This window comes from Rhynchophorus ferrugineus, unplaced genomic scaffold, assembly GCF_030347505.1.
Source record: "Rhynchophorus ferrugineus isolate W39M unplaced genomic scaffold, kcgeb_rfMv2 rfM9, whole genome shotgun sequence".
NCBI classification, from domain to species: domain Eukaryota; kingdom Metazoa; phylum Arthropoda; class Insecta; order Coleoptera; family Curculionidae; genus Rhynchophorus; species Rhynchophorus ferrugineus.
In genome coordinates this window covers 15845772-15868249 of record NW_027472588.1, presented here as the reverse complement: position 1 = coordinate 15868249, position 22478 = coordinate 15845772, and the positions used below count along the sequence as shown (strand labels likewise).

Here is a 22478-nt window from a genome sequence, read left to right as displayed (position 1 = left end):
CTACAATTCCATTTTCTATAGTTAAGTTCTATTAATTATGTGCATACCTTTTGTTGCTTTCACTCTCATCACTCTGTTTCAGGAATTTCCAGCATTATTAAAAATCCTGAAAGTTTCCTTTAGTCACTTTGACTTTCCGAGTAACTGTCCAAGGCAATCACTAAACTGTTAAATTCCAATCTATCTAAAACGTTCACGATCCACCATTTATCAATTACTTCCTCTGTATGTCTTATCGAGTTCAAAATAATAATTGAAGGTTCCTTCAAGTTTTTTAACAATTGATTTTCAAACCATAACAAAAACATGGTTCATTTCTCCATGCTCTTAGATTTGGAGGAAAACACTATTCTAACTATATGAATAACAATATATCTGTAATTATTTACTAATAAATATTATGATCAACAAAACCTAATCGAATGTTTTGGCGACTTTTAACTATTTCCATCATTTTTTGTTTTCTTTACACTTTTTTTATTATTGTCTTGCCAAAAGTGCCTCAATGAACCATTTTGAAATATCCAAGTTTCATCAAGATACACAAATTTATCTTCCTTGGTCTTACTGTATGCCTTAATAATTGAATCTTTTTAAGAATACATCTGGAAGTAATACGTCTGGAAGTTCCATTAGATCTCTTCGAGGGTTATCTTTAAACCAACTAAATCCTATGCCATGTAAGAGTGTATGAAGGGATGTTTTATATCCCTCAAAAAGCTGTATGTCCCTAAATCTTTTATGTATACTTTCCAGATTAACAATAATAAATAGTTTGTGTACTCACTGTTCTTATACATTTGGTATATTTGATCTCGAATAGAGTCAATATCAAGATGATCAAGTTTTCTTGGTTGAATCTGATGCATTGTTCTTCATTTTGTAAGCGATGTTATTCACCGTACCTATACTAATATTCAATGATAGATGACCTCTCTAAAGGAATTTACGGACAAAATGGAACTTCATTATCTCGTTCATTTTCGAAATAACCTATTAAAGCCGCAATCAATTTGTGACCCTGAATATCTATTGTTTTCGGCATTTTCAAACAAAGTGATATGATATATTACGGAGCGACCTAAAATTTATAAAAATAATCAATGGGCTAAAATAATGTTTGCTGGTTTATAACCTGTAGTAATTATAACAAATATTTCGAATAATTTAGTGTACATCTGACAACCGGACGGCGTCCAGCTGTCAGATGTATGGAAAATTCTTGAAAGCAATAGTGAAGAGGTTTTAACTTTTACCTCAAAATTATTCTGTATAATTAACTGTAGTTTTTAGATATACTATAATGTTAAAATTTATTATATTTGATAATATTTTTGTTCAATTATTTTATTTAGATTAGAATCTATCTTTTTGTATGTCAAAATAAAACTGAACAAAAACTCTCTGTCGACTTTTTGACGTCACAAATTTCCATGATGCATATATGAAAAAACTTTGAATAGACTATACATAGATGAATGTTCGGATAAATCCCAATTTTGACTGAGAAGCGAAAAAGCGCATTTTAGGATGAAAATTAATTTTGCCTGTATTTTTCCTCTAGGTTAGCGGAAAATGCCCAAACCTAACGATATGAATGTGGATGACATGTGATTCCAACAGGAAGGCGCAACGGACGTCATGAATAGAGGATGCGATTCCGGTTATTGTTTCTAATCCTGGAATTTCGGGATCGTTAGAAGATAATTAGGATTTTGCGACATATATCTGATTTTATAGATAGGTACTGACAATTCAAAGCGTTATACAAGAATATTTTTAACAAAAAGTTGGTGCCGAACAACAAATTTGATTTGTTTTCTTCGTAATTTAATTTTGTGTATATGTCACAAAATTATATTATATTTTCTATTGTTTAGGAGACTTCAAACCGATCAGTTGGTAGTAGTTAAAATAATATTTTAAATAGATAAATAGGTTTAGGTAGGTATTATACTAAATTGTGTGTATATAGTAGAATATAAAATACTTGTGGTAGATATTAAATATTACAATGGATAACCCAAATAAAAATACATCTCGTATGAGGAAAAATAGTAATAAAGAAACAATGTCAAACAGTCTACGTGATTTGACAAATGTTCCAATCAAACTAGAACAAAAACAGTTGCTGCTCTGTTAGGAATCGAATCAACGACCTCTGCGTGTGAGTTCTAACCGTTATACCATAGAAACAGTTGCCTACAATGTTTCTACGACGTCTCATATATAATTACGTTATGCTAAGTGCTTAAAAAGCAAACTGATTGACACTTATACACTGAACTACTTCCAATTTTTCGTCACATCAGTTCGGTAGAAACATTATACACCAATATCTGATCATTTTAGATAAAAAGTGAAAACATTGTACGTGCGTTTAAAATTTGAGGTTCTCCCTCGAGTTAATATCAGATCCTAACTTGGTTCCAAAGGGGTCACCTCGGAAGTGCACTCTTTCGAATAAAAAAAGAATTTTAAAAATTAGTCCATCATCGACCAAGAAATCGGCGAACATACAAAATATATACAGCCGAACATAGAACCTCCTCCTTTTTTGAAGACGGTTAAAAATTTAGTTTTCATTCACCTTTTTACGAACAAGCAGTTAAGTGATTATAAAATAATTAGTCAAAGAAGCACGAAGCGTTAAAACAACACTAAACTTTCAAAACAAAAATAAACTCAATGATTCTTAAATTTTCGAAGTTTGTTTCTAATAGAGAGGTTGAATTAATATTAATTGTTAATCTAAAATGACCAAGTGGTGTAAGAGTTGTGAGGAAGACTATTAAACAAACAAGCAAGTAAGTAACACAAAATTGCATTTCAAACCGTTATTAAAATAAACTAACTACTTTCATTTGTAATACGTGAAACTTCAAAAAACTCAATTTAATTCGACTTCAAGAGTTTCCGTTGCAAACCCAAGATTCTATGGAAATTAGCAAACACTAAGAATAAAACTATCAATCAGCTTGTTTCAGCAGAGGTAGGCGAAATGTATATTTTACTTCAATTAAAATACAAATTATAAAATACTATCCCACATGTATTTAAAATACGAACAACAACATATTATAAGTCGTTTATTTGATGTGTAAAATGTGAAATACATTATTTTAATTATTTTTATTTAAAATGTAATATATAAATATAATCTCTTCCTGACTGACTATCTACTGGCTTCGGCATTTTGAATCAAAGTAGTCACAAATATTAAGCAGCGACTTGAAATTTATTGAAACAAGAAAAGCGCTAAAGCAACGTCTTCTTGTTTACAAACTCAGAGGATCATCTCTAATATTTACAGTTTTTAAACACTGTCGTATTTTAAAACGAATTTAGAGATGCCGATAGGCAATACATTCTACATCATGATGACGGAATCAGTTTAGCAGAAAATCAGGTACTAGCAGTAATTGTTAAATCAAGTTGATACAGGGTTACATTAGCTACAATTTATTGCCCTCAAAAATACAACCAAAAGAAGGAAAATGATTGAGAAATATTTATAATTGGTGGTGATTTCACTGTCAAATTGAGTGAATATATGAGAAAGAGAACAAAATCCAACGTTAACAAACAAGATAATGGACTGGTGAGGATTTGCTGAAGAACTAAACAATCGAATTCAAGTAAATGTACCTCTTAAAATAGTCGAGCAATTAAATTTTGAAAAAAAATTCGTTGTAGAATATATCAACAGTATAATTGACGGAATTATTTATACGAAAGATATCAAGGAAATGATAGCTGAAAAAGGAAAGCTATGAAAAAAAAAATGTAACAAAATAAAACGCCTAAAGTTAAAAATATTTTAAACAATAAAACCCAACCCCAAAGGAAAAGGAGAATACTAGAAATTAAAAAAGAATTCATAAATAACTATTTGAGAAATCAGATGACAAGGAAACATTTTATGTTTACACAATTCATCTATAAGAAACCTATGTGGAAATTGGATACGCTGAAATTAATAAAAAAGCGGAACCATTTGCATGGAGAAAACCTTCAAACCAAATGAAACCGCTATTGAGTATAATTTGCCGGACATAGAATGTGAAAATTCGACGATTGAATTAGTCACACCGAAAGAAGTAATCAAAGTTATCACACTTGACATTAGTCCAAATAAATTTCCAGGTTATGGTTGCCAAGAAAGGCAATGAAATGGAACGCTTTTTATGGAAAATGATGGGCTGGGTTTTCAGGGAGTTGATTTGACCTCCAGAATTTGAATCACTTGACCGCATGATCGAGCTGCTTCTGTAAACGTTCATGAATTGTAACTTCGAACCTGGCGGTCGCGAAGAAAGCAGTATCGTCAGCGTAAAACGCGACGTCAATGTGCTTTTTTCTCGGAAGATCTGAAATAAAGAGGTTAAATAAGGCTGGGGCCAGCGGGGAACCTTGAGGTACGCCAGCGTCGATTTGTTTACGACTGGAAAGTGATTCCCTGATCTTAACCTGGAAAGATCTGTCCGAGAGATAGGACTTGATGAGAGCGGTTAGGTCTTCTGGGAGGCCTAACCTAAACCTACTAACTGGGGTTACTGGTCTTTTGATGGAGTTGGATTCGTTGATGACAGTGTCATTGTCTTTAGCTTTAGTGTTCTCTGCGGGTGGGAGGCATTTTTCATTTGAGCTTCGTAGGTCTCTGCAAGGAGCTCGACTTTTTCTTGGTCAGTGACTGCGAAATTTCCTGTAATCGCTGACTTCAGGGGGATGACATTGTGCGACTTCCCCACGAGGCATTTGGAGACACGCCAGAAGGAAGGGGGACCATCCAGTCTTTGGTCCACAAGAAATGAGTTCCATTTCATTGCTCGCCAAGTCGAGACGGCCGCCCTTACCCCTCTGTATGCTCTGTTCGCCTCCTTTTTGTCTGCAGCATCAAGGGTGAATCAAGCTAATCTGCATAAACCATTTTTGATGAGAATTTCACGTTTAAGAGAAGCGGGAAGGTTGTTTTTCCACGGCTGGGTTTGTGATGAAATTTTGACTGTGAAAGATTCGTGAGCAGACTGAATATCACGAGTTAGCTTGAGTACGGCTTCCTCGAGCTGTCCTGGTGTGTTAATTTTCGGAATTGGATCGGATTTCAGGAGAAGAGATTGGTAATTTTTCCAGTCGGTCTTTTTTCTGAATCTCGTTAGTGGGACTTGAATGGTTACGCAGTTTCCGAGTTTGAGAAGGACCGGATGATGATCAGAGTCTATTTCGTCAAGGACTCTAACTTCGGAATGGCGATTTACGTCTTGAAAAATAAAGAAATTAAGGACTCTTGCTGCACCTTGAGAAACTGTACTAAGGTGATGGGTGGGTTCATCTGACAGGGCAAGACCGTAGCCCAGATCTGCACTTAGAGCTACGATGGCGTTACCTGCGGGATTCGCTCTGGAACACCCCCACGTGGGGTGGTGGGTGTTGAAATCGCCACCTATTATTTTTGGAAATTTTCCTTCGACGAGTGATCGGTATTCGGTATAGTTGAATGCAGAATATTTCCTGTACATGGATGTAATTATGAAGGGACGATGTCTTAGATATCGATTTTAATGGAGGTTGTTTCGAAGTTATTTACTGATAACGATGGTAGGAGCTCGTGTTTGACTCTTTTTTTGACGAGAATGGCGGTTCCACCACCTCAAACCGATTCCGGTTCTATCGTTTCTGTAGACAAAAAAGTGTTCGAAAGAGAGACGATGCGAATGTTTCAGAAAGGTTTCCTGGATGAGAGCGATGTCGACGTCAGAGAATGTCATGAGGTCTTCCAATTCCGCTTGCTTCCGCGTAAACTGTTTGCATTCCATGTCATCAGTATAAGAGATTGTGGAACAGCCATTTCGAAGATTTAAAAATAACGAGAAAGTTGGTGAGCTAAGACAATCACTTGCAGGAAAGTCTGCGGGTCAGTAAATGCCTGTATTGGGAAGTTAAGGTCCGGGGTAGTGGCTGGAGCAGGAGTTTGAGTTGGAGCATGCTGGATGGCGCTGGCTAAAATACAGGGGGGGGGGGCTCGGCATTACGAGTTGGAATGCCCGAAAAGCTGGCAGTTGAAGGACTACACTGGCTGGCTCTTTCCCCTCTGGATCTCGACCTTCACTGTGATGACGCCGAGTTTGGTCATATAGATAATCTGAACAATTGGTAGTTCTATCCGGGATTTTAATTTCCATCTTTCCACAAATTTGGGATGGAAGACTTGATCGAACAGAAGTTCATGTACCTCGTCAATGGAGAGTGATTCGGGGATGTTTCTTATGATTACGCGGAATGCTCTCTCCTTCGGATAGCAGAAGGAATGGTAAGGAATGCCTTTCTTCGAGCATGGTAGTGAGTTTTCGGTAATTGATTGTGCCTTGGAGATTCTAATGAGCTCCATGAACCTCTTCTTATTACGGAGCACTATAGGTGAAATTTTTTCTTTTGAGGGAGTTTGAGAAACAGTCTTACCGTCAACCTTTAAGGTTGTTGTCTCTTTTCCGTCTGTTTGTTCAGGGAGTCTGTCTATGCTTGGGCGAACATTTTAACATCGGCTATATGTTTTCGCAGGTCTTCATTCTGTTTTTTAAATCTTCGATGAGCAATTCTCGGCTGTCTTCGGAAGATGATCCATCGGACTTAGGAAAGCTCGTATAGTAGTCAAGAGGCGACGTCGGCTCTGATGTACATGAGTCCATTGCCTTGTCTGTAAACGTGCCTTTTCGGCGCTTACAGACGCTTTTTTGAGTTTTTTTTTGGCTTGGGTACTGGTGGAAGCATGATAACGGATTGACTGTCTCAGAGACAGTTTTATTATTACAGTATTATTAAGACAGGGTAATTCTCGGCGCAGGTAGGTTTGGCAGACCGGACACGACCGTTCTCTTCGAGAGCTAGCACGGAACTGATTATATTTAGTCCAATTTGTATTATTATTATTTAAAAGCAATGATGATGCGAGATCATTGTTATTTTGGATAGACTATATTTGTGTTATTATCCAAAGAAATACTTATGGCCCATTAGGCAGATTGTTCAACTACTAACTGTAGTGGTTTTTTTTTCTGATAATGTAATTTTTGTCAATATCTTTAAATAAAAAATATATATTTGGTCCAATTTGCGTCGTTATCGTCATTGTTACATTTAAATAAATCAAGCACACAATTCGGTACTCCGTGCATTCATAGATAACTCCAAGCCAATCCGTTCGGTATAGTCCGAAATTGATGCAACAGTTCGACGTCTGGTGACAGCGCAAAAATCCGCCAGAAACACCATCCGAAATAGATGATGGCAACATCGCCACGTACGAGGACGACGCCGGGACGCTTGCGCCGCGACGCTGCCGTCCGTCCGGGACTACGGTGGCCCAGTACAGCGTCGATCCGCATCACGAGCTCGTCGGCCGACATGCCGAGATGACATTCTTTCCCCAACGAAGACGACGACGACGACCAGAGTGGTGATAATGGTGACCGTTGGCGGTCAGTGAGTGCGCGCGATGCATCAGCAGGCGGAGCAGGGGCCCCCCGCGGGCAGCCCCGCCGCCACCGGGGCCACGGGCACCGCGGCGGCTCGCAGTCACGTGAACGGCGGTCGTTTCGACTTCGACGATGGCGGCACATACTGCGGCGGCTGGGAGGATGGCAAGGCACACGGCCACGGGGTGTGTACCGGCCCCAAGGGCCAGGGCGCTTACAGCGGCTCGTGGCACTACGGCTTCGAGGTTTCCGGCGTCTATACTTGGCCAAGGTAACCGTAGCTGGCGGTCGGCCGGGGCACTGGTGCCCCTAGTCGCCGTTCACTCGTTTTATTTCGAGAGAGCGACGCTCGTGCGTCACGGACTAGAAACAAATATTGCACACGACCTCTGAAACATGACAATTTGCCTAATTTTTTCTGTGCTCTATTTAAAACAATACCGCAATTCGAAATCTGGACACTCTCGCGCCGTAGTCCAAAATTATTCCTCGAAAACCACAGGTGCTTTACGTCGTATGTCACATATGTTTCTAATATGATATTCATAGGTTTTCTCTAACTATGGGAAATATTAACTAAAAATAATAGAAACAGTCGAACTGGTCTATATAGTAATTACTATTTCAGTCAAATGTACATTTCGACTATTTTTCTCTTAATAATGGCAAGCGCAGATGTAGGAATTATATCCTTCCCGTATAAATTTTGAAAGAGGAAAGGACGAATATAATTATTTCATTCTCTGCCTTACAGGTCACTTCATTAAAATAATTTTAAAATGGCAAGTGCGAAGAACACAATGAAACAATGATCCCAAATATATTTAATAGTATTTTAATATTCGGAAATTTACAATAATATAATAAAAGTAATCGTTTTATTTCTATTTCATTCCAACATGTGCTCACTAATTTGTTTCAACCGTAGCATAGGTAAGAACGAGATGTACCTATTTCTTTTTTAAACTTTTTTTGGAAAAGAAAAAGAAAGAGATAATTGCAGTAATTTAATCGCATCAAAATAATTTTATGTAAAATTACTTTTATGTTTTATATATTTAACTGCATTATAAAGAGGAATGGAGTAATGACCATTAAATATTTGTACCGTTTCTTCTCATTTAATATTCAATCAACTATTTAACCATCGCACACTTTCTAAACACTATAATAATTTTATTTATCGTTGATAAGCAATACTTTATTATTTTATTTTTAAATCTTTATATCTTTTTAATCTTTATTTAAGTTTAACATTTCAAAGTCAATTAAAAAAGAAGCAATAGTTGCCAAGGTAACATAAACCCAGTCGAAATTATTTTTCTATTTATATTATCAATCAAAATGGTATTCTTTCTTCCTTGTTATATTAATAAATAATTTGCAATGAAGCCAGAATGTTTAGAGTTAAACAATAGGAGGCCTACTCTAAAATAACCCTAAATCAGGTGAACCTCAATGAAGTGTATTGGGATTTTTTCAGTTCAGTTAGTTCAGATCTTTACCTACCTTACACATGTGGTTTATCACAAATGGCTACATTTGCTGATAACACTGTTATTCTTGCTGTCGGGAACATTAGCGGAAAAGCGACATGAAAATTATAGCAGGCAAGTGACAATATAAATAATAGGACACAAACCTGGAAAATTAAAGTTAACGAAAATAAATCTGCGTCTGTGCTGGTCACCTATAATCAGATCGCAAAAGCACCAATAACAATAAATAATAGTATTAAGCCATATATAGTATAGTCGATAGTAAAAAATAGTAAAATCGGTCGGACCGAAAATAGCGACTCAAACAGTCCATAGTAAAAAGTAGTCAATTACTAACACAAAAAACACAGGAATTGGAAGTGTATCTCCCATATATTACCTGTAAATAAGTTTAGCATTAATTTGTCACCAGAGGGCGCGACTGACAATTTGAAGAGCGGGAAATTTAAAATATTTTATTAATAAAAATGCAATATAAGCTTAAAAATACATTTTATTTAAATATATGTAAAATTTATATACAATTATATCAAAGGAAATCTCTTGGCATTTTCTATGTTTAATGACGAACTTGACATTGTACTAAAATACGTTAAATTGTAATATAACAGATTTAACACAAAACTTATACTTTTAAATGTAGAAAATTTAATAAACTATAGAATATGGAACATTTTATATTATTTTAAATATAATTCGGCCAAATATAGAGTACAGTACAATATATATGTTGAAGACTATTGATTTTGAAATGTCTTTTTAAATATTTTCTTTGTCAAATATTTATTGTAAGTATATTATTGTATATCACCCATAAAAGCTGTGTTATATTTAAATATTACGATAAAAATGTTTCATTTTTGCCTTTTGTTATTCTGTTCACTTTTCTCATCCACCAAAACAAACAACACCTAACTATTATCTTTCTAATTACGTCTCGTTCAGAATGTTCAAAACAGTTGATCGTTGTGAAGGAGACAGGCATTTGGTGATTTAAGATATTGGACAGACTGCTTGTTAAGTTTTGTGCATAATCTGGGAATTAAATAGAACAGTCAAGAGTACATTTACCAACAAAGTAAAAAAGTCTCTGGCTTTGTCAAATTACATCTATCATACCTTCCGGACTCTGATAACTTCACTGTTCGACTCATATTTCCTAACGTATTTGGATCAATATTTTCTTTCTTCTATGCCATAGCTAAAATGGAGGCTTTTTATATTTTACAAATCAGTTACATATAATTAACGTTATAAAGGACTTACAATGTAAATAACAACTAGAAACCATATCCCTGTTAAACAATGCTTTTCTACATTTAAATTTGTAGTTACCCTATGTAAAATGTACACTGCAAACCCGCTTGCTCTGATTTAAGACCTCACAAGAGATTCCCATCAGTTTTTCATTATTTATTGCTAAAAGCCATTTCTGACATAGAGCAGGAACTCTAGAAAAGTTGGGTATTCTATTTGAAATGGTACTACATCCAGGGACGCAACCCTTGAGATGTCTTAAGTTTTAACATTCATTTTAACTAAAAGAATAACCATAAAAATATAGTTAATAAAATAAGAATATTTAACGCGTAAGTTCATAAGTTTTTTAAGTTTGCTTTGTCAGCAATGAAAGAGACGCTTTCAACAAAAGCTTTGTCAAAAAAAAATTAAAACGAAATTCTTTGTATGTAAATCAAATTGCTTCTATAGGAAGCAAATAATTACAAAAAAACTCCAAAATATCCAGTAAATTTTTGATTATTTCCACCAAATATAAACATACGTACAATACGCCTTCTTATTTTTTAGAATAATCTTCTGAAAGCAGATAGTGTTAAATTTCAGCTTTGCTATCAAATTTATACCTCGAGCCACCTGGCGGCAAATTAATAAACTAAAACACTGTATCGCATGCGCCCATTTAAAATACCCTTCTGAATCCAAAATATTTTGTGATTACTAAACAGTCGATAGTCATTTTCAGTCGCTAGATTACATTAAGACTTTTGTTTCTAATATGATATTCATAGGTTTTCTCCTTATACCTTGCTCCTCATATAGTTTGTTTCTTTATATAGTATTTTGACTTGTTCAGTTGTTAAGGAGAAAAAACAATGTTGTAAATAAAATACAGTTTATTTTCTCTTTTCTTTGTGAAAGTTAATGCACAAGAAGGAGTTTATTTCATTAATTTTTGAAAAAATTAATCTTGATTTACAAATTAATTTACTACTACTGTTTTGTTGCATTTGCATTAATACACTAGCAAGTCGAGTACGGGATTAATACATTTGTAAGTTACGAGTTACACATATACTCTACAAGATCGTGTGGTTAGGTTTGCTTCAATGTTCTGATTTATTGCGTGATGTTTTAAGGCGAAATTTTAGATCATTTCGTATAAACATTTGATTTCGAGGTCACCGTGCCGTTCTTCATTGGTTATGTAGCGATAAGCATTGGTAATTAATCGTAGTACTCGGGTGCGTTGGATTACTAGTTCGTTTAATGTTTTAGTGCAACCCTATTTGCATCCCATTGGTCCAAATTGGCTTTATGATTGACTGATAAGTCAATTTGATTTTAGGTTAAGTTGAGAGTATCTTTCGATTAACGAGTACAATTGTATCCATTAAGTGATTTAATTAGCTTTTTGCCATTTCACCGCAACGCAAAATTAATTTGAGTAGATTTGGAGCTATTAAGTAATATTTTCTAGTTTCTAATCCATTTGTAGACTGCCACTTGTATTTTTTCAACCAATTACTATTTATTTTTTTGTTGGGGTATCAGCGATATACAGGAGTGGCCCCAACACAGGAGGTGTTGATAATATCTTTTTTTGGATGGAGGTTGTTGTTAGTTTCTGTGGCACCTTCCGTTGGAGATATCAGATTTACAGCTACATCGGGCTCATAAATAGGGTTTATAACTATTGTAGATTCTATATCATTCGTTGGAATATGTTAGCTAAATGTTATGCGAATAATTTAGCTCTTTCATCGTTGTGTTGAACCCATTCATTTCGATCACTTTTAATAGGCGGTACTGAAAAAGTTTTCGAAATTCCCGAGTGGCTTCCTACAGCGAGTAATCTTTGTCTGCTTCCGGCTTAATTCACTTAGTTATTACTAATTCTATTAAATATTGTTTTGTCTACAGCCTTTATGGTTCTGTGTCATAGTGTTCTAGGTTTTCCCCTTACTTTTATCATTTCCATATTGTCAAGGAGATAATTTACCTCATATTCGCATCTCTCTCTTTTCTTTCTCTCTATCGGAGTAGCTTCTTATGCAGCAGACTAAATTTTTTTAATTATTTTTCGGGTTTACTGCTCAAGATCATCTATACATTTAGTCTTACGTTTAAACTGATTTGTTTCTGCATTATAAGTCTAAACGTATCCCAGTTAGTAAATTCGTTAGTAAGATTAGGCTTCTTTAATTTTTTAGAATTGTTGTATCTAGTGTTAACAATATTGGAGCGTGGTTAGATGACAGTTCGTACAAGCCCTCGATGTGTATTTGATTTCATGCGATACCTTGAATTGTAAAAGTCTGGCACTTCATTACTGTCGGTGAGCAAGTAAGTGGGTCCACTCCCTGCATGCTGTATATTTAAATGAATAATTAAGAATTGGATGGAAATGAATTATTAAATTATATGTCTGGTTTTTGATAGTACTGATTCCGTCATCGGAGCCAACTGATGATTGAATACGATATATAAGAACTTTACTGTTCTTGATTCTTGGCTTCCATCCGTATTACTTATTATTTCTTCTTAATTCTGATTAAATCTTGACTCTCTCGACTGTTTTTTAATTCATGTTCCTTGACTAATTTTGTAATTCTTTTACTAATTCTGATGTTCTCTTCTTAGTTCTTTAATTCTTTGGCAATTTTTCATTCTCGATGCACCGTGTTCTATCGCTGAAGTTTTTTTCTCGGGATCTTGTTGTCGGCTGAGGAGGCTGGTTCAAGAAACCCGTTCCGATTCCTTCAGAATTTCGGGGAGAGGAAGTCCCTTCCGGCTAGCGACTTCTCATGCCGATAGAATAGGTGCGTTACGGACTCTTAAGAGACACTCCAAAATTGCACGGTCTCGGGGCTTTTTGAAGTTAATGCTTATAGCCACCATAAGGGATCCTTTACGAGGCCTAACGCGCTTCCTTTAGTCGCGGCACTTGAACCCCGCAGTTTCCGGAACACTCGATAATGAGCCTATGAGACATCCGTTTGTCTAGCCATGTGTTTTCTATTTGCTCTGTGCCTTTCTTATGCTTTTCTTTATTAATGGTCTAGCTTCACCAGACATTCAATATAATGCGATATTTTATATTGTCTCAATCCATAATTACTATTCCATGTTACAAATATTACAAAAACCAGTTAAACAGTCTAATAAGTTAGACCCCTAAGCTATACAAAAAAACATTATAATATTGCGTATACTGAAACAATTTTCTTAAATATAAATAAAAGTTATTACGTCGCAACAAGCCTATAAATTAGTTTGTAGTAAATAGCGAGTTATTAACATTTTATTTTTGTTTAAATGTTATGTATAAAATATGACATTGTTTCATTGTTTAACGAGGGTTTATCACGGTGATTTGAATCAGTGAACATTTTTAATGATTCCGTCTTATAGATGCGGTTGAATTAGAGTGTTGGCGTGAGCTATGTTGGCTTTAAGGACTCCAGTTGAATGCGGCTTATTGGTATTATGGTCCACAAGAGATAGTTTATCAATTCATGTCACTTCGGCGATATATAACCATGGTTTCAAATCGTTCATGCAGAATGTCGATTATGACGTTAGTGAATGCAGCCATCATCAGCTTCTGAATTATGTAACTTGCCATTTGTCAACAGTGATTTTTTTAAATGGTTAGTATTTCTAGAGTCTTTCTATTAATAGAGTATTTCTTATGATTATATATATATATATATATATATATATATATATATATATATATATATATATATATATATATATATTCTAAAGAACTAGATCGGATGGTGTTAAACGTTTTAGATTAAGCACATCTGTGATAATAATTCAAAATGAGCTCAAGGCCGCATACTATTTTGAAAAGAGTAGTTTTAGGAAAAACTAATTTAAAATGCTGGTAAACATATTTATTGTATAAAAAATAGGCTGTTGATTTTTTGTATACTTACTTTGCAATGTCAAAACTATATAAGTGTTTTTGATTTAGCGACCTAAGGTCTTTCCGATGACGGAATGCAATGTTGTAAAATGTTCGAAGATTCTTCAGAAAAGAAGGTGTAAAAGTTGCTTTGTAGAATATTTCACAAAATAGATTTAGAACATTACTCCCGAAGACGCTAAAAACCATTTAAATTTAAATATTTAATTTAGATATATAGCAATATTACTTGTAATTTAACTCTTTCAATATGTTGCAATTTTTAATTTATTTACTCTAAATAAACACTGGAGTATTTTAAATTATGTTAAATAATAATGGATAAGTAAAATGACTGTTTCAACATGAAGGTAATACTTTTTTAAACACAATTTTCTTTACTTTATTACATAACATTATTTATTCATTTTAACACTTATTTTATTTTATATTTTGTAATGCAAGGAAAACTAAACCACCAGAAATAAAACAGTTTGTTTTTTATTAATAAATTTAATAAATAAATAAAAACAAATACTACACAGTTGCTAAATTAGATTTTAATATTCGCAAATAAGCCATAAAGATATTTTGTTAGTTGAGCTAAGTTGAACGGTTGAGATTCATTGCTGAATCTTATGAGAGGCAGAAAGTATAGTTCTGGTGTCGCTAATGTATTGTTTTCATCTTCATCAGCAAGTTCATTGGAATCGTCTTCCGAATCTTCCTCAAAATCTTCTTCAGAACATTCTTCAAAAATATGACCTTTTGAACAGTTACATTTTGTTGTTTTTGTATCAACTGACCTTATATCTATTGTTCCGCCATTGGATGTAGTACATTTGGTTGTTGTAGTTGTAGTGGGAGTTGTGGTCACTGATATAGGGGTAGTGCATTCCGATTCTATAGATGATACGGTTGTAATATCGGTAGTTGTTGGGGTGGTATTGCAGTCACTTGGTGTTGTTGTTTTAAGAGGTGTGGTAGATATTGTACTTGGTAAAGTAGTGGTATCACAATCTCTATCTGATATATAGCTAGTGGTACTGTCTAAAACGGTTTTAGTTGTAACGCATTCCGTTATAGGGGTAAGGGTTGTGCTTTCTAGTGCTGGGCCAGTGGTTGTAGTGCAAATTTGGCTTGAAGGTGTAACTGTTGCTGGTTCTGTATTCGAGCATTTTGGTGTAGTTGGTGAGTCAGTTGTACTAGTAATCTCTAAGCAAGGGGTAGTTTTGGTTACATATTCTGAAGTTGTTGTCGCAGGTGTTGTTGAAGTAACACAAGTTGTTTCAGTAGTGCCGATACCTAGTTTAATGGAGAAGATAATATTAATATTTTATATAATATTTTGTATAATCCTCTTACCTGGGGCTTCAGTATGTTTATCACATTTACAATATTCTTTATGGAAAAGATGCGTTAATATCCGTATCAGATGTCCGAGCACGCATGAATCTTCAGACGGATATTCAAATAATTCCTTAAGATTGGAATTTTTGGGAGCTGCTACCACTAAATCTATGCAGATAAGTACGAAAAGCACTTGTATCACTTTAGCAGTCCGCATTTTGCAAGGAAAGATACTAACATTTACCTAAAGCAAGTAAACACATTTATACACTCGTAGAAATGCGGTAGTTTTGATTTAACCATCAGGTTCATGACATCGAAAACATCATTTGTTTAATGTTTTCGACGGTTTGTTTTGAACAGTTTCCCAAGCGATACGTGTTCTAACATTAGTTCCGATTGTACTACGTTTTTAATATTTTGTTGTAATCGAACTCAGCGGTTTTCCACGTTTCGTGCGGAATATTATTTGGATGAAGCAGTTGCAATATTTGTTGAGGTTGTGTTAAATTCATAGTTTTAATTGACGATTAACGACTTTCTTACTGAAATCAGTTGATTAGAATAAAAGTAGTTCAGATTATTGATTGAGGTTGGACTTAATTAAATTTATTAAACTTATTTAAATTTAAGTAGTAGAGAATATATCTTGTTATTTAAGCACGTGATGACCCAATACATTTTTTACTGGATTTAATCTTTGTTACTTAATTTTAAAAATATTCCTATTGGCTTATATTATTAGGACTATTTATATATAATCTTTCCTGTAAACGTATCAGCGACATCTATAGACGGAAATGTGAATTATTAATGTAAACGACTATTAAACATCCTAACTAACTGTTAAATTCGATGGTTTTCACATTTCTCTATATAAAATAACACTTTCCCATTAGTATTAATTAATATTATTGAGTTATAATGGAGTCACTGTTGTTAGTGAAGGGGAAGGTCTCTTGATTAGATCGATGCAGTATGATTTAGTTGGCTCACAGTTTCAGTTCATAGTTTAGAAGTAACGAGGAAATGCAAAAGTTAATTGTTAATTAGACTGTTGCTAACTAGTGTTGTTTATTACATTGCCACTTAAACTGAAGTAATCTAAGAATCTTCTAAGAGCAAGGCGATATTTCAACTTTCTTGTTTCATGACAGCGCTAGGCCAAATGTTGCAAAAGTTATGAAAGAGTCATTGTTGTTTATGAAGGGGAAGTTCTGCCTCATCTAGCCTACTCAACAGACGATTACCTCTTGATTAGATCGATGCAGTATGATTTAGTTGGCTCACAGTTTCAGTTCATAGTTTAGAAGTAACGAAGAAATGCAAAAATGAATTTTTAATTGGATTGTTGCCAACTAGTATTGTTTATTACATTGAATAAAATATTACATTGAATTAAACAAGAGCTATCTAAGAGCAAGGCGATATCAAGCGTTTTATTCCAGAAATAAAACATGTCTGTTCAATTGCTTAACAAGTGATAACATATTTTCTCATCCATAAAAGTTTGGTTTCAACTTCAAATTTAAACCATATAAGGAAAGTTATAGGTTTACTTTTTAGCTTAAAATAATATACTGTTGATAATCATCGAGTGGTTGTGAAAATTTGTAACCATTTAAACACTTAAAACTTAAAACTTAAAACCATTTCTTTTGCAAATAAATATATGTGCGAAAACTGAGATAGTTTAAAGATGTGGAACTAGAAATTAGAAAAACTTCTAGGTTAGTGATTCTCACAAAAGCAAACTGAACTTGCTAAATTATTGATGGCATAATTGTTTTCAAATATTTAAATGCATATTTATGAATTACAATCTTTATGAGGTATATTTGATGTTTGGATGAATTGCAGAAGTTCGGATCTTGCTTTTATATGCCACCCCTATTAAGTTACTTGTTCAGGACGCCAAATTCTCCGCCTTCAACTTATTTAAACTACCCTTGATAACTTGTTTCACTTAATTTATTATTTCTTGCTTCAAAAAACAATCGATGTGCCTTATTTGTAGTTTTCTCGTAAATTAAACTGTTCTATTTATAGTTTTAATGGTGTTTTTCCCTAGAACTTTGTAATATTTAATTTTTATTTTCTGGAGTGTCACCAATGTGATAAATATTTTGTAAAATGAGTCTATAGAACCGATAAAAGACTACGACTTTTGCCTTTATGTATTTTATAAGCTGAAATAGAAAAATAACCAATAAGCAACGTCGTTGGACTCTATATAATGGCATTTTGGTCCAAATTTTTTTTTTAATGATTTCGTCGTAAATATAATAAACGGTTGTTTGCATTTTAAATCTAGTAGAATATTATTTTAATTTTGTTATTTTTTTGAATAATTCATCTATAAAATTTAAAATGGTTCGTTGTTAAGCCCTTGTTTAATATACGAGCTATTTGTTTATTAAGAACTTTTTTTGGTTTCATTTAACTGAAGGTTAATTGGAAGTCTTGGAGAAATATTCACGAGTTTGGTCTCTTATTTCTGGAAGTGCCTGATTTGAGTAAAATTTCCTTTATTCCATATACACCATTTATTATTTCAGCAATGAATCTCACTGTCTTCTACTCTATTAAAAATTCGAAGAAGTTGAATATTTGCCTTTGCTTTAACCAGATGCTGCTGAGACTTATTTTTGCAAGCGATTCGCTTATTATTAATATTTAGCCCAAGCATCAGAGAACAAGAAATCGGTTAAAAAAAGTTATTGCATAATTGCATCTACTATTATGTTAAGATTATTAGAGAGATAACTTCTCATTGGCAAATATCGGGTTGTATAGCTACTAATCAGATATATTTATTTCTTGCACATACAATACTGTGTAATGTATATTGTATTGTTTGTCTCGTCAATTCTCAATTCAGTTAGTATTTGTTTTCAATGATTTTCGGTAATTACACCTTGGTAAATTAAATTACATCAAAACTTTCGATTTTCAAAGGGATTTGTTGTCTTATTTAAAATATTTTAAATCTGTTAACGAAAAGACGAAACAGAAATACCGGATTTCCTAAATTTGACTTTTTGAAATTTGAAAATTTTCCTCTAAATTTATTATTATACAAGTACGGATAAAAGTCTGTAATCTCAACAATTAACCCAATATTCATGTATACCGAATTAGGAAAACCTTAAGGCGAAAGCCTTCGGTCGAAAAGTTTTCCTAAATATATAATCTTTTCAGTCATGGAATGATGGCTTCCTCTACAAATGATTGTCACACATAGCTGGTTTAACATAAACGAACGGATATATTTCTTAGGTATTTTCATAGTTAAGAAAAAGACAATAAGATGCAAAAGCTTAGATGAGAAATCCAAAAGTTGAAAGAAGAATCAATGGACTTTTATCTACAAAAGATACCGTAACCGTAAACAATCAATATTTTATGTTAAAGTACTGGCTATTGTTAAGGCAGTAATTTTAGGTAATTGTTTGTGACATTAAACTGTTTATTGTTTTCAGTAAATAAATAATTGAAAATTTTGCTATCCTGAATGAAATAATAACTTTGTAAAAACAAACATAGTACATGTGTGGCAAATCTCAAATAAGTAATCAGTATAAGATAAATAAAGTCTCTAAACACAATTTGTTGTTTATATGAGAGCATCATATAATAATTTCTTATAATGAACAATTAACTAGAAGTTTAATTATCAAGATAACTTTTTATACTGAATTTTATTTTATGCTTGATTTGTTAACTTTGATAAATACTGATATATTTATCCCACACTTGGCTTGCTTGTGTCTTGATGCAAGTCCAGTAGAACATTTGTAATAAATTTGTTTTTTTATTATTTAATTATTACATTGTTACTAGTCGTTTCCGACTAACTTACAATTTGTCTTTATGATATCTTAAATCTAGGTATATAACTAAGAGGACCTATCGGTCCTATCTCAGTCTCTGGTGAAATATTGTTATACATGTCACTGCTGTATTTTTTATTAAGTGTACCTCAGTACACAACACTACACAAGATCAGATGGTTTGATTCATTTGAGTCTTTGTCCTCCTCTGGTGGTATCGAAAAGTTGCAATACTTTAATATTCGTTTGAGAATGGAGTCTTTCCTGATACTCCCTTGCAATTCTCTTGATTTCTTGACTGACTGTGGGTATCTCAAGGTCTCGGTGTAGGTAGTCAGTTCTGTAGTATTTGGGTGCACCCACAATAATTTTCAGGACTTTGTTCTGAAAAATTTGTATTTTGTTTATGTTACTCTTTGCAGAACATCCCCATAAAAGAACTCCGTTTGTCGATATTGGTTTCCGTATTTGCTTATATAATAGCAATTTATTATGTACTGATAATTATGATTTTCTTCCAATTAGCCAATACATTTTCCTATATTTCACTTCCAGTTCTTTTATTTTCTTCTCTTTATGTTACTTCCAGCGAAATTTTCCATCAATATTCATTCCTAGATATTTAGCGTTGTTGCTATATGGAATGATAGTATTATTTAATGTTATTGATGCTTATACAGCCTGATTGTAGGTGAACTGCACATGCACAGATTTATTTTCGTTAATTTTTATTTTCCAAGCTTGTGTCCAATTATTTATATTGTCACTCGCCTGTTGTAATTTTCAGATGGCTTCTTCAATATTGTCTCCGACAGTTATAATCGCAGTATCATCAGCAAATGTAACCATCGTAATATTCTCCATTGGTAGAATATCACGTGTATCAAGTATAGAGCTGCTTTAGCTTCTTATATTGTAGAGTAAGCTTCTTCTTGTTTAACTCTAAACATTCTGGCTGTAATGTACGTTATTAGTAGTTCGGTGTGTTGTTTTGGTAACATTTTCGGTAGTTTATGAACAAGACCTTCATGACAAACAATATCGAAGGCTTGTGCTACATCTAAGAATATCGCTGAGCATACTTTTTTTTAGTTTCGTAGTGTTTTTCAATAACAGCTGTTATTCTGTGGACCTGGACAATCGTTAAATGTTGGTTAATAAACCCAAACTGGTGTATTGCTATTAGGTTTTTTCTCTCTATGATTTGTAATAAATTAATTGTTATAAGTAAAATGTAAAGTACATACATTGTTAATTAATAATATTAATTTCGAAATATCCAGCGTTTATAAATAATTTATTTTTAACATGACATATCTTCCGCATCTAATACGAACAAGTTCTTCAATAAACTGACAAAGTGCATAAAATTGTATCTATTCTATATTAGTATGATTCTGTCGATAAACTGCTTTCATTTCATGACTCTTTTCTTTACGAGATTTTTGAAAAAAAAATTTCATTAGTATATTTTTTTGTAAGTAATCAAGTACATATGTCATCTATCATTTTATGTTTCATAATGATAGTTTTATAAGTACCAATATTTATTAATGCAATCAATTATTTTAAAAATTAAGACAGTACTAAGAATATTTAATATAAGATGTAATAAAAAACGTTCCAAAATATTCCGTGTTTATAAATCATTTATATTTAAAATGAAATGTCGGCATCTGAGTAGAATGTTTTAAAAATGTTCGGAAATCTTCTGACACGAGTGGAATTCCGCCGCGAAAGAATAACTTATTTTTGGAAGCAGACGGTGCGCCGACCTATTTCCGAACTTCTTCGTGATTATAAAAATGTGTGTCAGTACGGTCGCTTTCAGTTAAGGAAGGTAGAGGAGGAATTATTTGGTTTATTACTAGTTCTTTTTCTATGGCTTTTTATTGAGCAATGTTTAATGCTAATTGAAAACATATTTTTGTTCTAATTGGTTACTCGTAACTTCATTGATGTTATTAGTCATTCAATTATTCATACAATTAGCTTGATACGATTTATAAGTTTTTAATGTTAATTTTTAAATATGTTTAGTTCATTGTCAGTATTTGAATTATTGCTATAATTGTTATAATGTTATGATAAATTATCGCTGATGTGACTGTAGTAAACCATTATATTTTTACCAAATTGCCAAAAAGATGCTCTTATAATTTTCGATCTTTATTTCGATATTATCTTTGATACAGTAATTAGAGTAACTGTTTTTAAAGAATGTCTTTTTATTAGTACATACATCCGCGTGGACATCTTTGCTACATGGAAAGACAACCAACCATATTAATGCTAAACAGGATAAGCTCCAAAAGTGTGATAGCATTCCAAAATGAATTTCTGATTTCCTGACTTAATATTCATTGAAAACCTGGTTAAAGACCTTGGTGGTGTTTAGAAAGACAATGCAGGTTTTTGTTTCTTAATGACATGTCACATGTGAATACATTTGTTACGCACTATTTATTTGAATAACTGTTGTCAATTAAATATTGATTTTATAATTATCAATGTGAATATATCCAGAAAAGCAATTGTTGATTAATTGAGTTCGCAGTGGTGTAGATGAACTATGATGTTACCAGCTGAAATGGTTATTACAGCTAAAATGATTAAGGATACCGAGATGCTTTTAATTTAATATTTACAAAGTTACATAATACATATAATATTTAATAAATATAAATAATTTTTATAAAATCAGAACTTAGCAGAGGTAGGTGCCAAGTATGCTCACAGTCGACCAAAAACAACATGATTCACTGCAGTGTTTGGCCTGTTTAAGTGATTAACAGTTATTTGTATCATTATATAATGAATGATAATGGATGAATCGCGGAATCACCGCTGAATACTTAAATTAACATCATGTAGTTGTACACCAAAAGGTGAAGCTCTTTGTTATAAAAGTCAAAATAGTCAAATTATTTTTAGAATGTTGCATATATTTTCATTCAAGGATATTTTTATTTATTTATTTAGTGAAAAGTATAAAGTTTATTATTATTATTAGTCTATTAGAAGAAAAACTTCTTCTTATTTACTTTCTTTCATTTCTATGCTGTATCAACTATGCCTATGTTGTCTATTAATGTCAACGGCAGTGTTTCCTCTTTTTTTTCATCATTTAGTGTCTTAGTCTGTCAATTAGATGTGAGGATGTGTGTCC

The 22478-nt window shown here is 33.1% G+C and overlaps 2 protein-coding genes across 4 annotated transcripts in view; one reads left to right on the top strand and one right to left on the bottom strand.

The window, feature by feature from the left end:
• The first annotated feature begins 7314 nt into the window (after positions 1–7314).
• Positions 7315–22478, top strand: part of LOC143202108 (uncharacterized) — a 106051-nt gene continuing 90887 nt past the window's right edge. The window contains exon 1 of the mRNA XM_076413387.1: positions 7315–7743. Coding sequence (XP_076269502.1) covers positions 7493–7743 — 251 coding nt within the window. The 5' untranslated portion in view covers positions 7315–7492. The remainder of the gene's footprint in view (positions 7744–22478) is intronic.
• LOC143202630 (uncharacterized) lies at positions 14667–15708 on the bottom strand. Of its 3 annotated transcripts, none has more exons than XM_076414285.1 (3): positions 15492–15708; positions 14933–15431; positions 14667–14891 (listed from the first exon to the last, which is right to left on the bottom strand). In XM_076414285.1, exons 1-3 carry the CDS (start codon positions 15691–15693, stop codon positions 14879–14881), a joined length of 714 nt encoding a protein of 237 aa, XP_076270400.1. In that variant the 5' UTR covers positions 15694–15708; the 3' UTR covers positions 14667–14878. The 3 variants fall into 3 exon arrangements, with proteins under 3 accessions (XP_076270400.1, XP_076270401.1, XP_076270399.1); XM_076414286.1 differs by having other exon boundaries at positions 14667–14876; XM_076414284.1 differs by having other exon boundaries at positions 14667–15431.

Excerpts from the sequence above, each read along its gene's own strand:
- LOC143202630 (XM_076414284.1), bottom strand. The coding sequence starts at position 15,693 with ATGCGGACTGCTAAAGTGATACAAGTGCTTTTCGTACTTATCTGCATA. Across the intron at positions 15,432-15,491 it reads TAAACATACTGAAGCCCCAG|GTATCGGCACTACTGAAACA; the intron begins GTAAGAGGATTA and ends CCATTAAACTAG.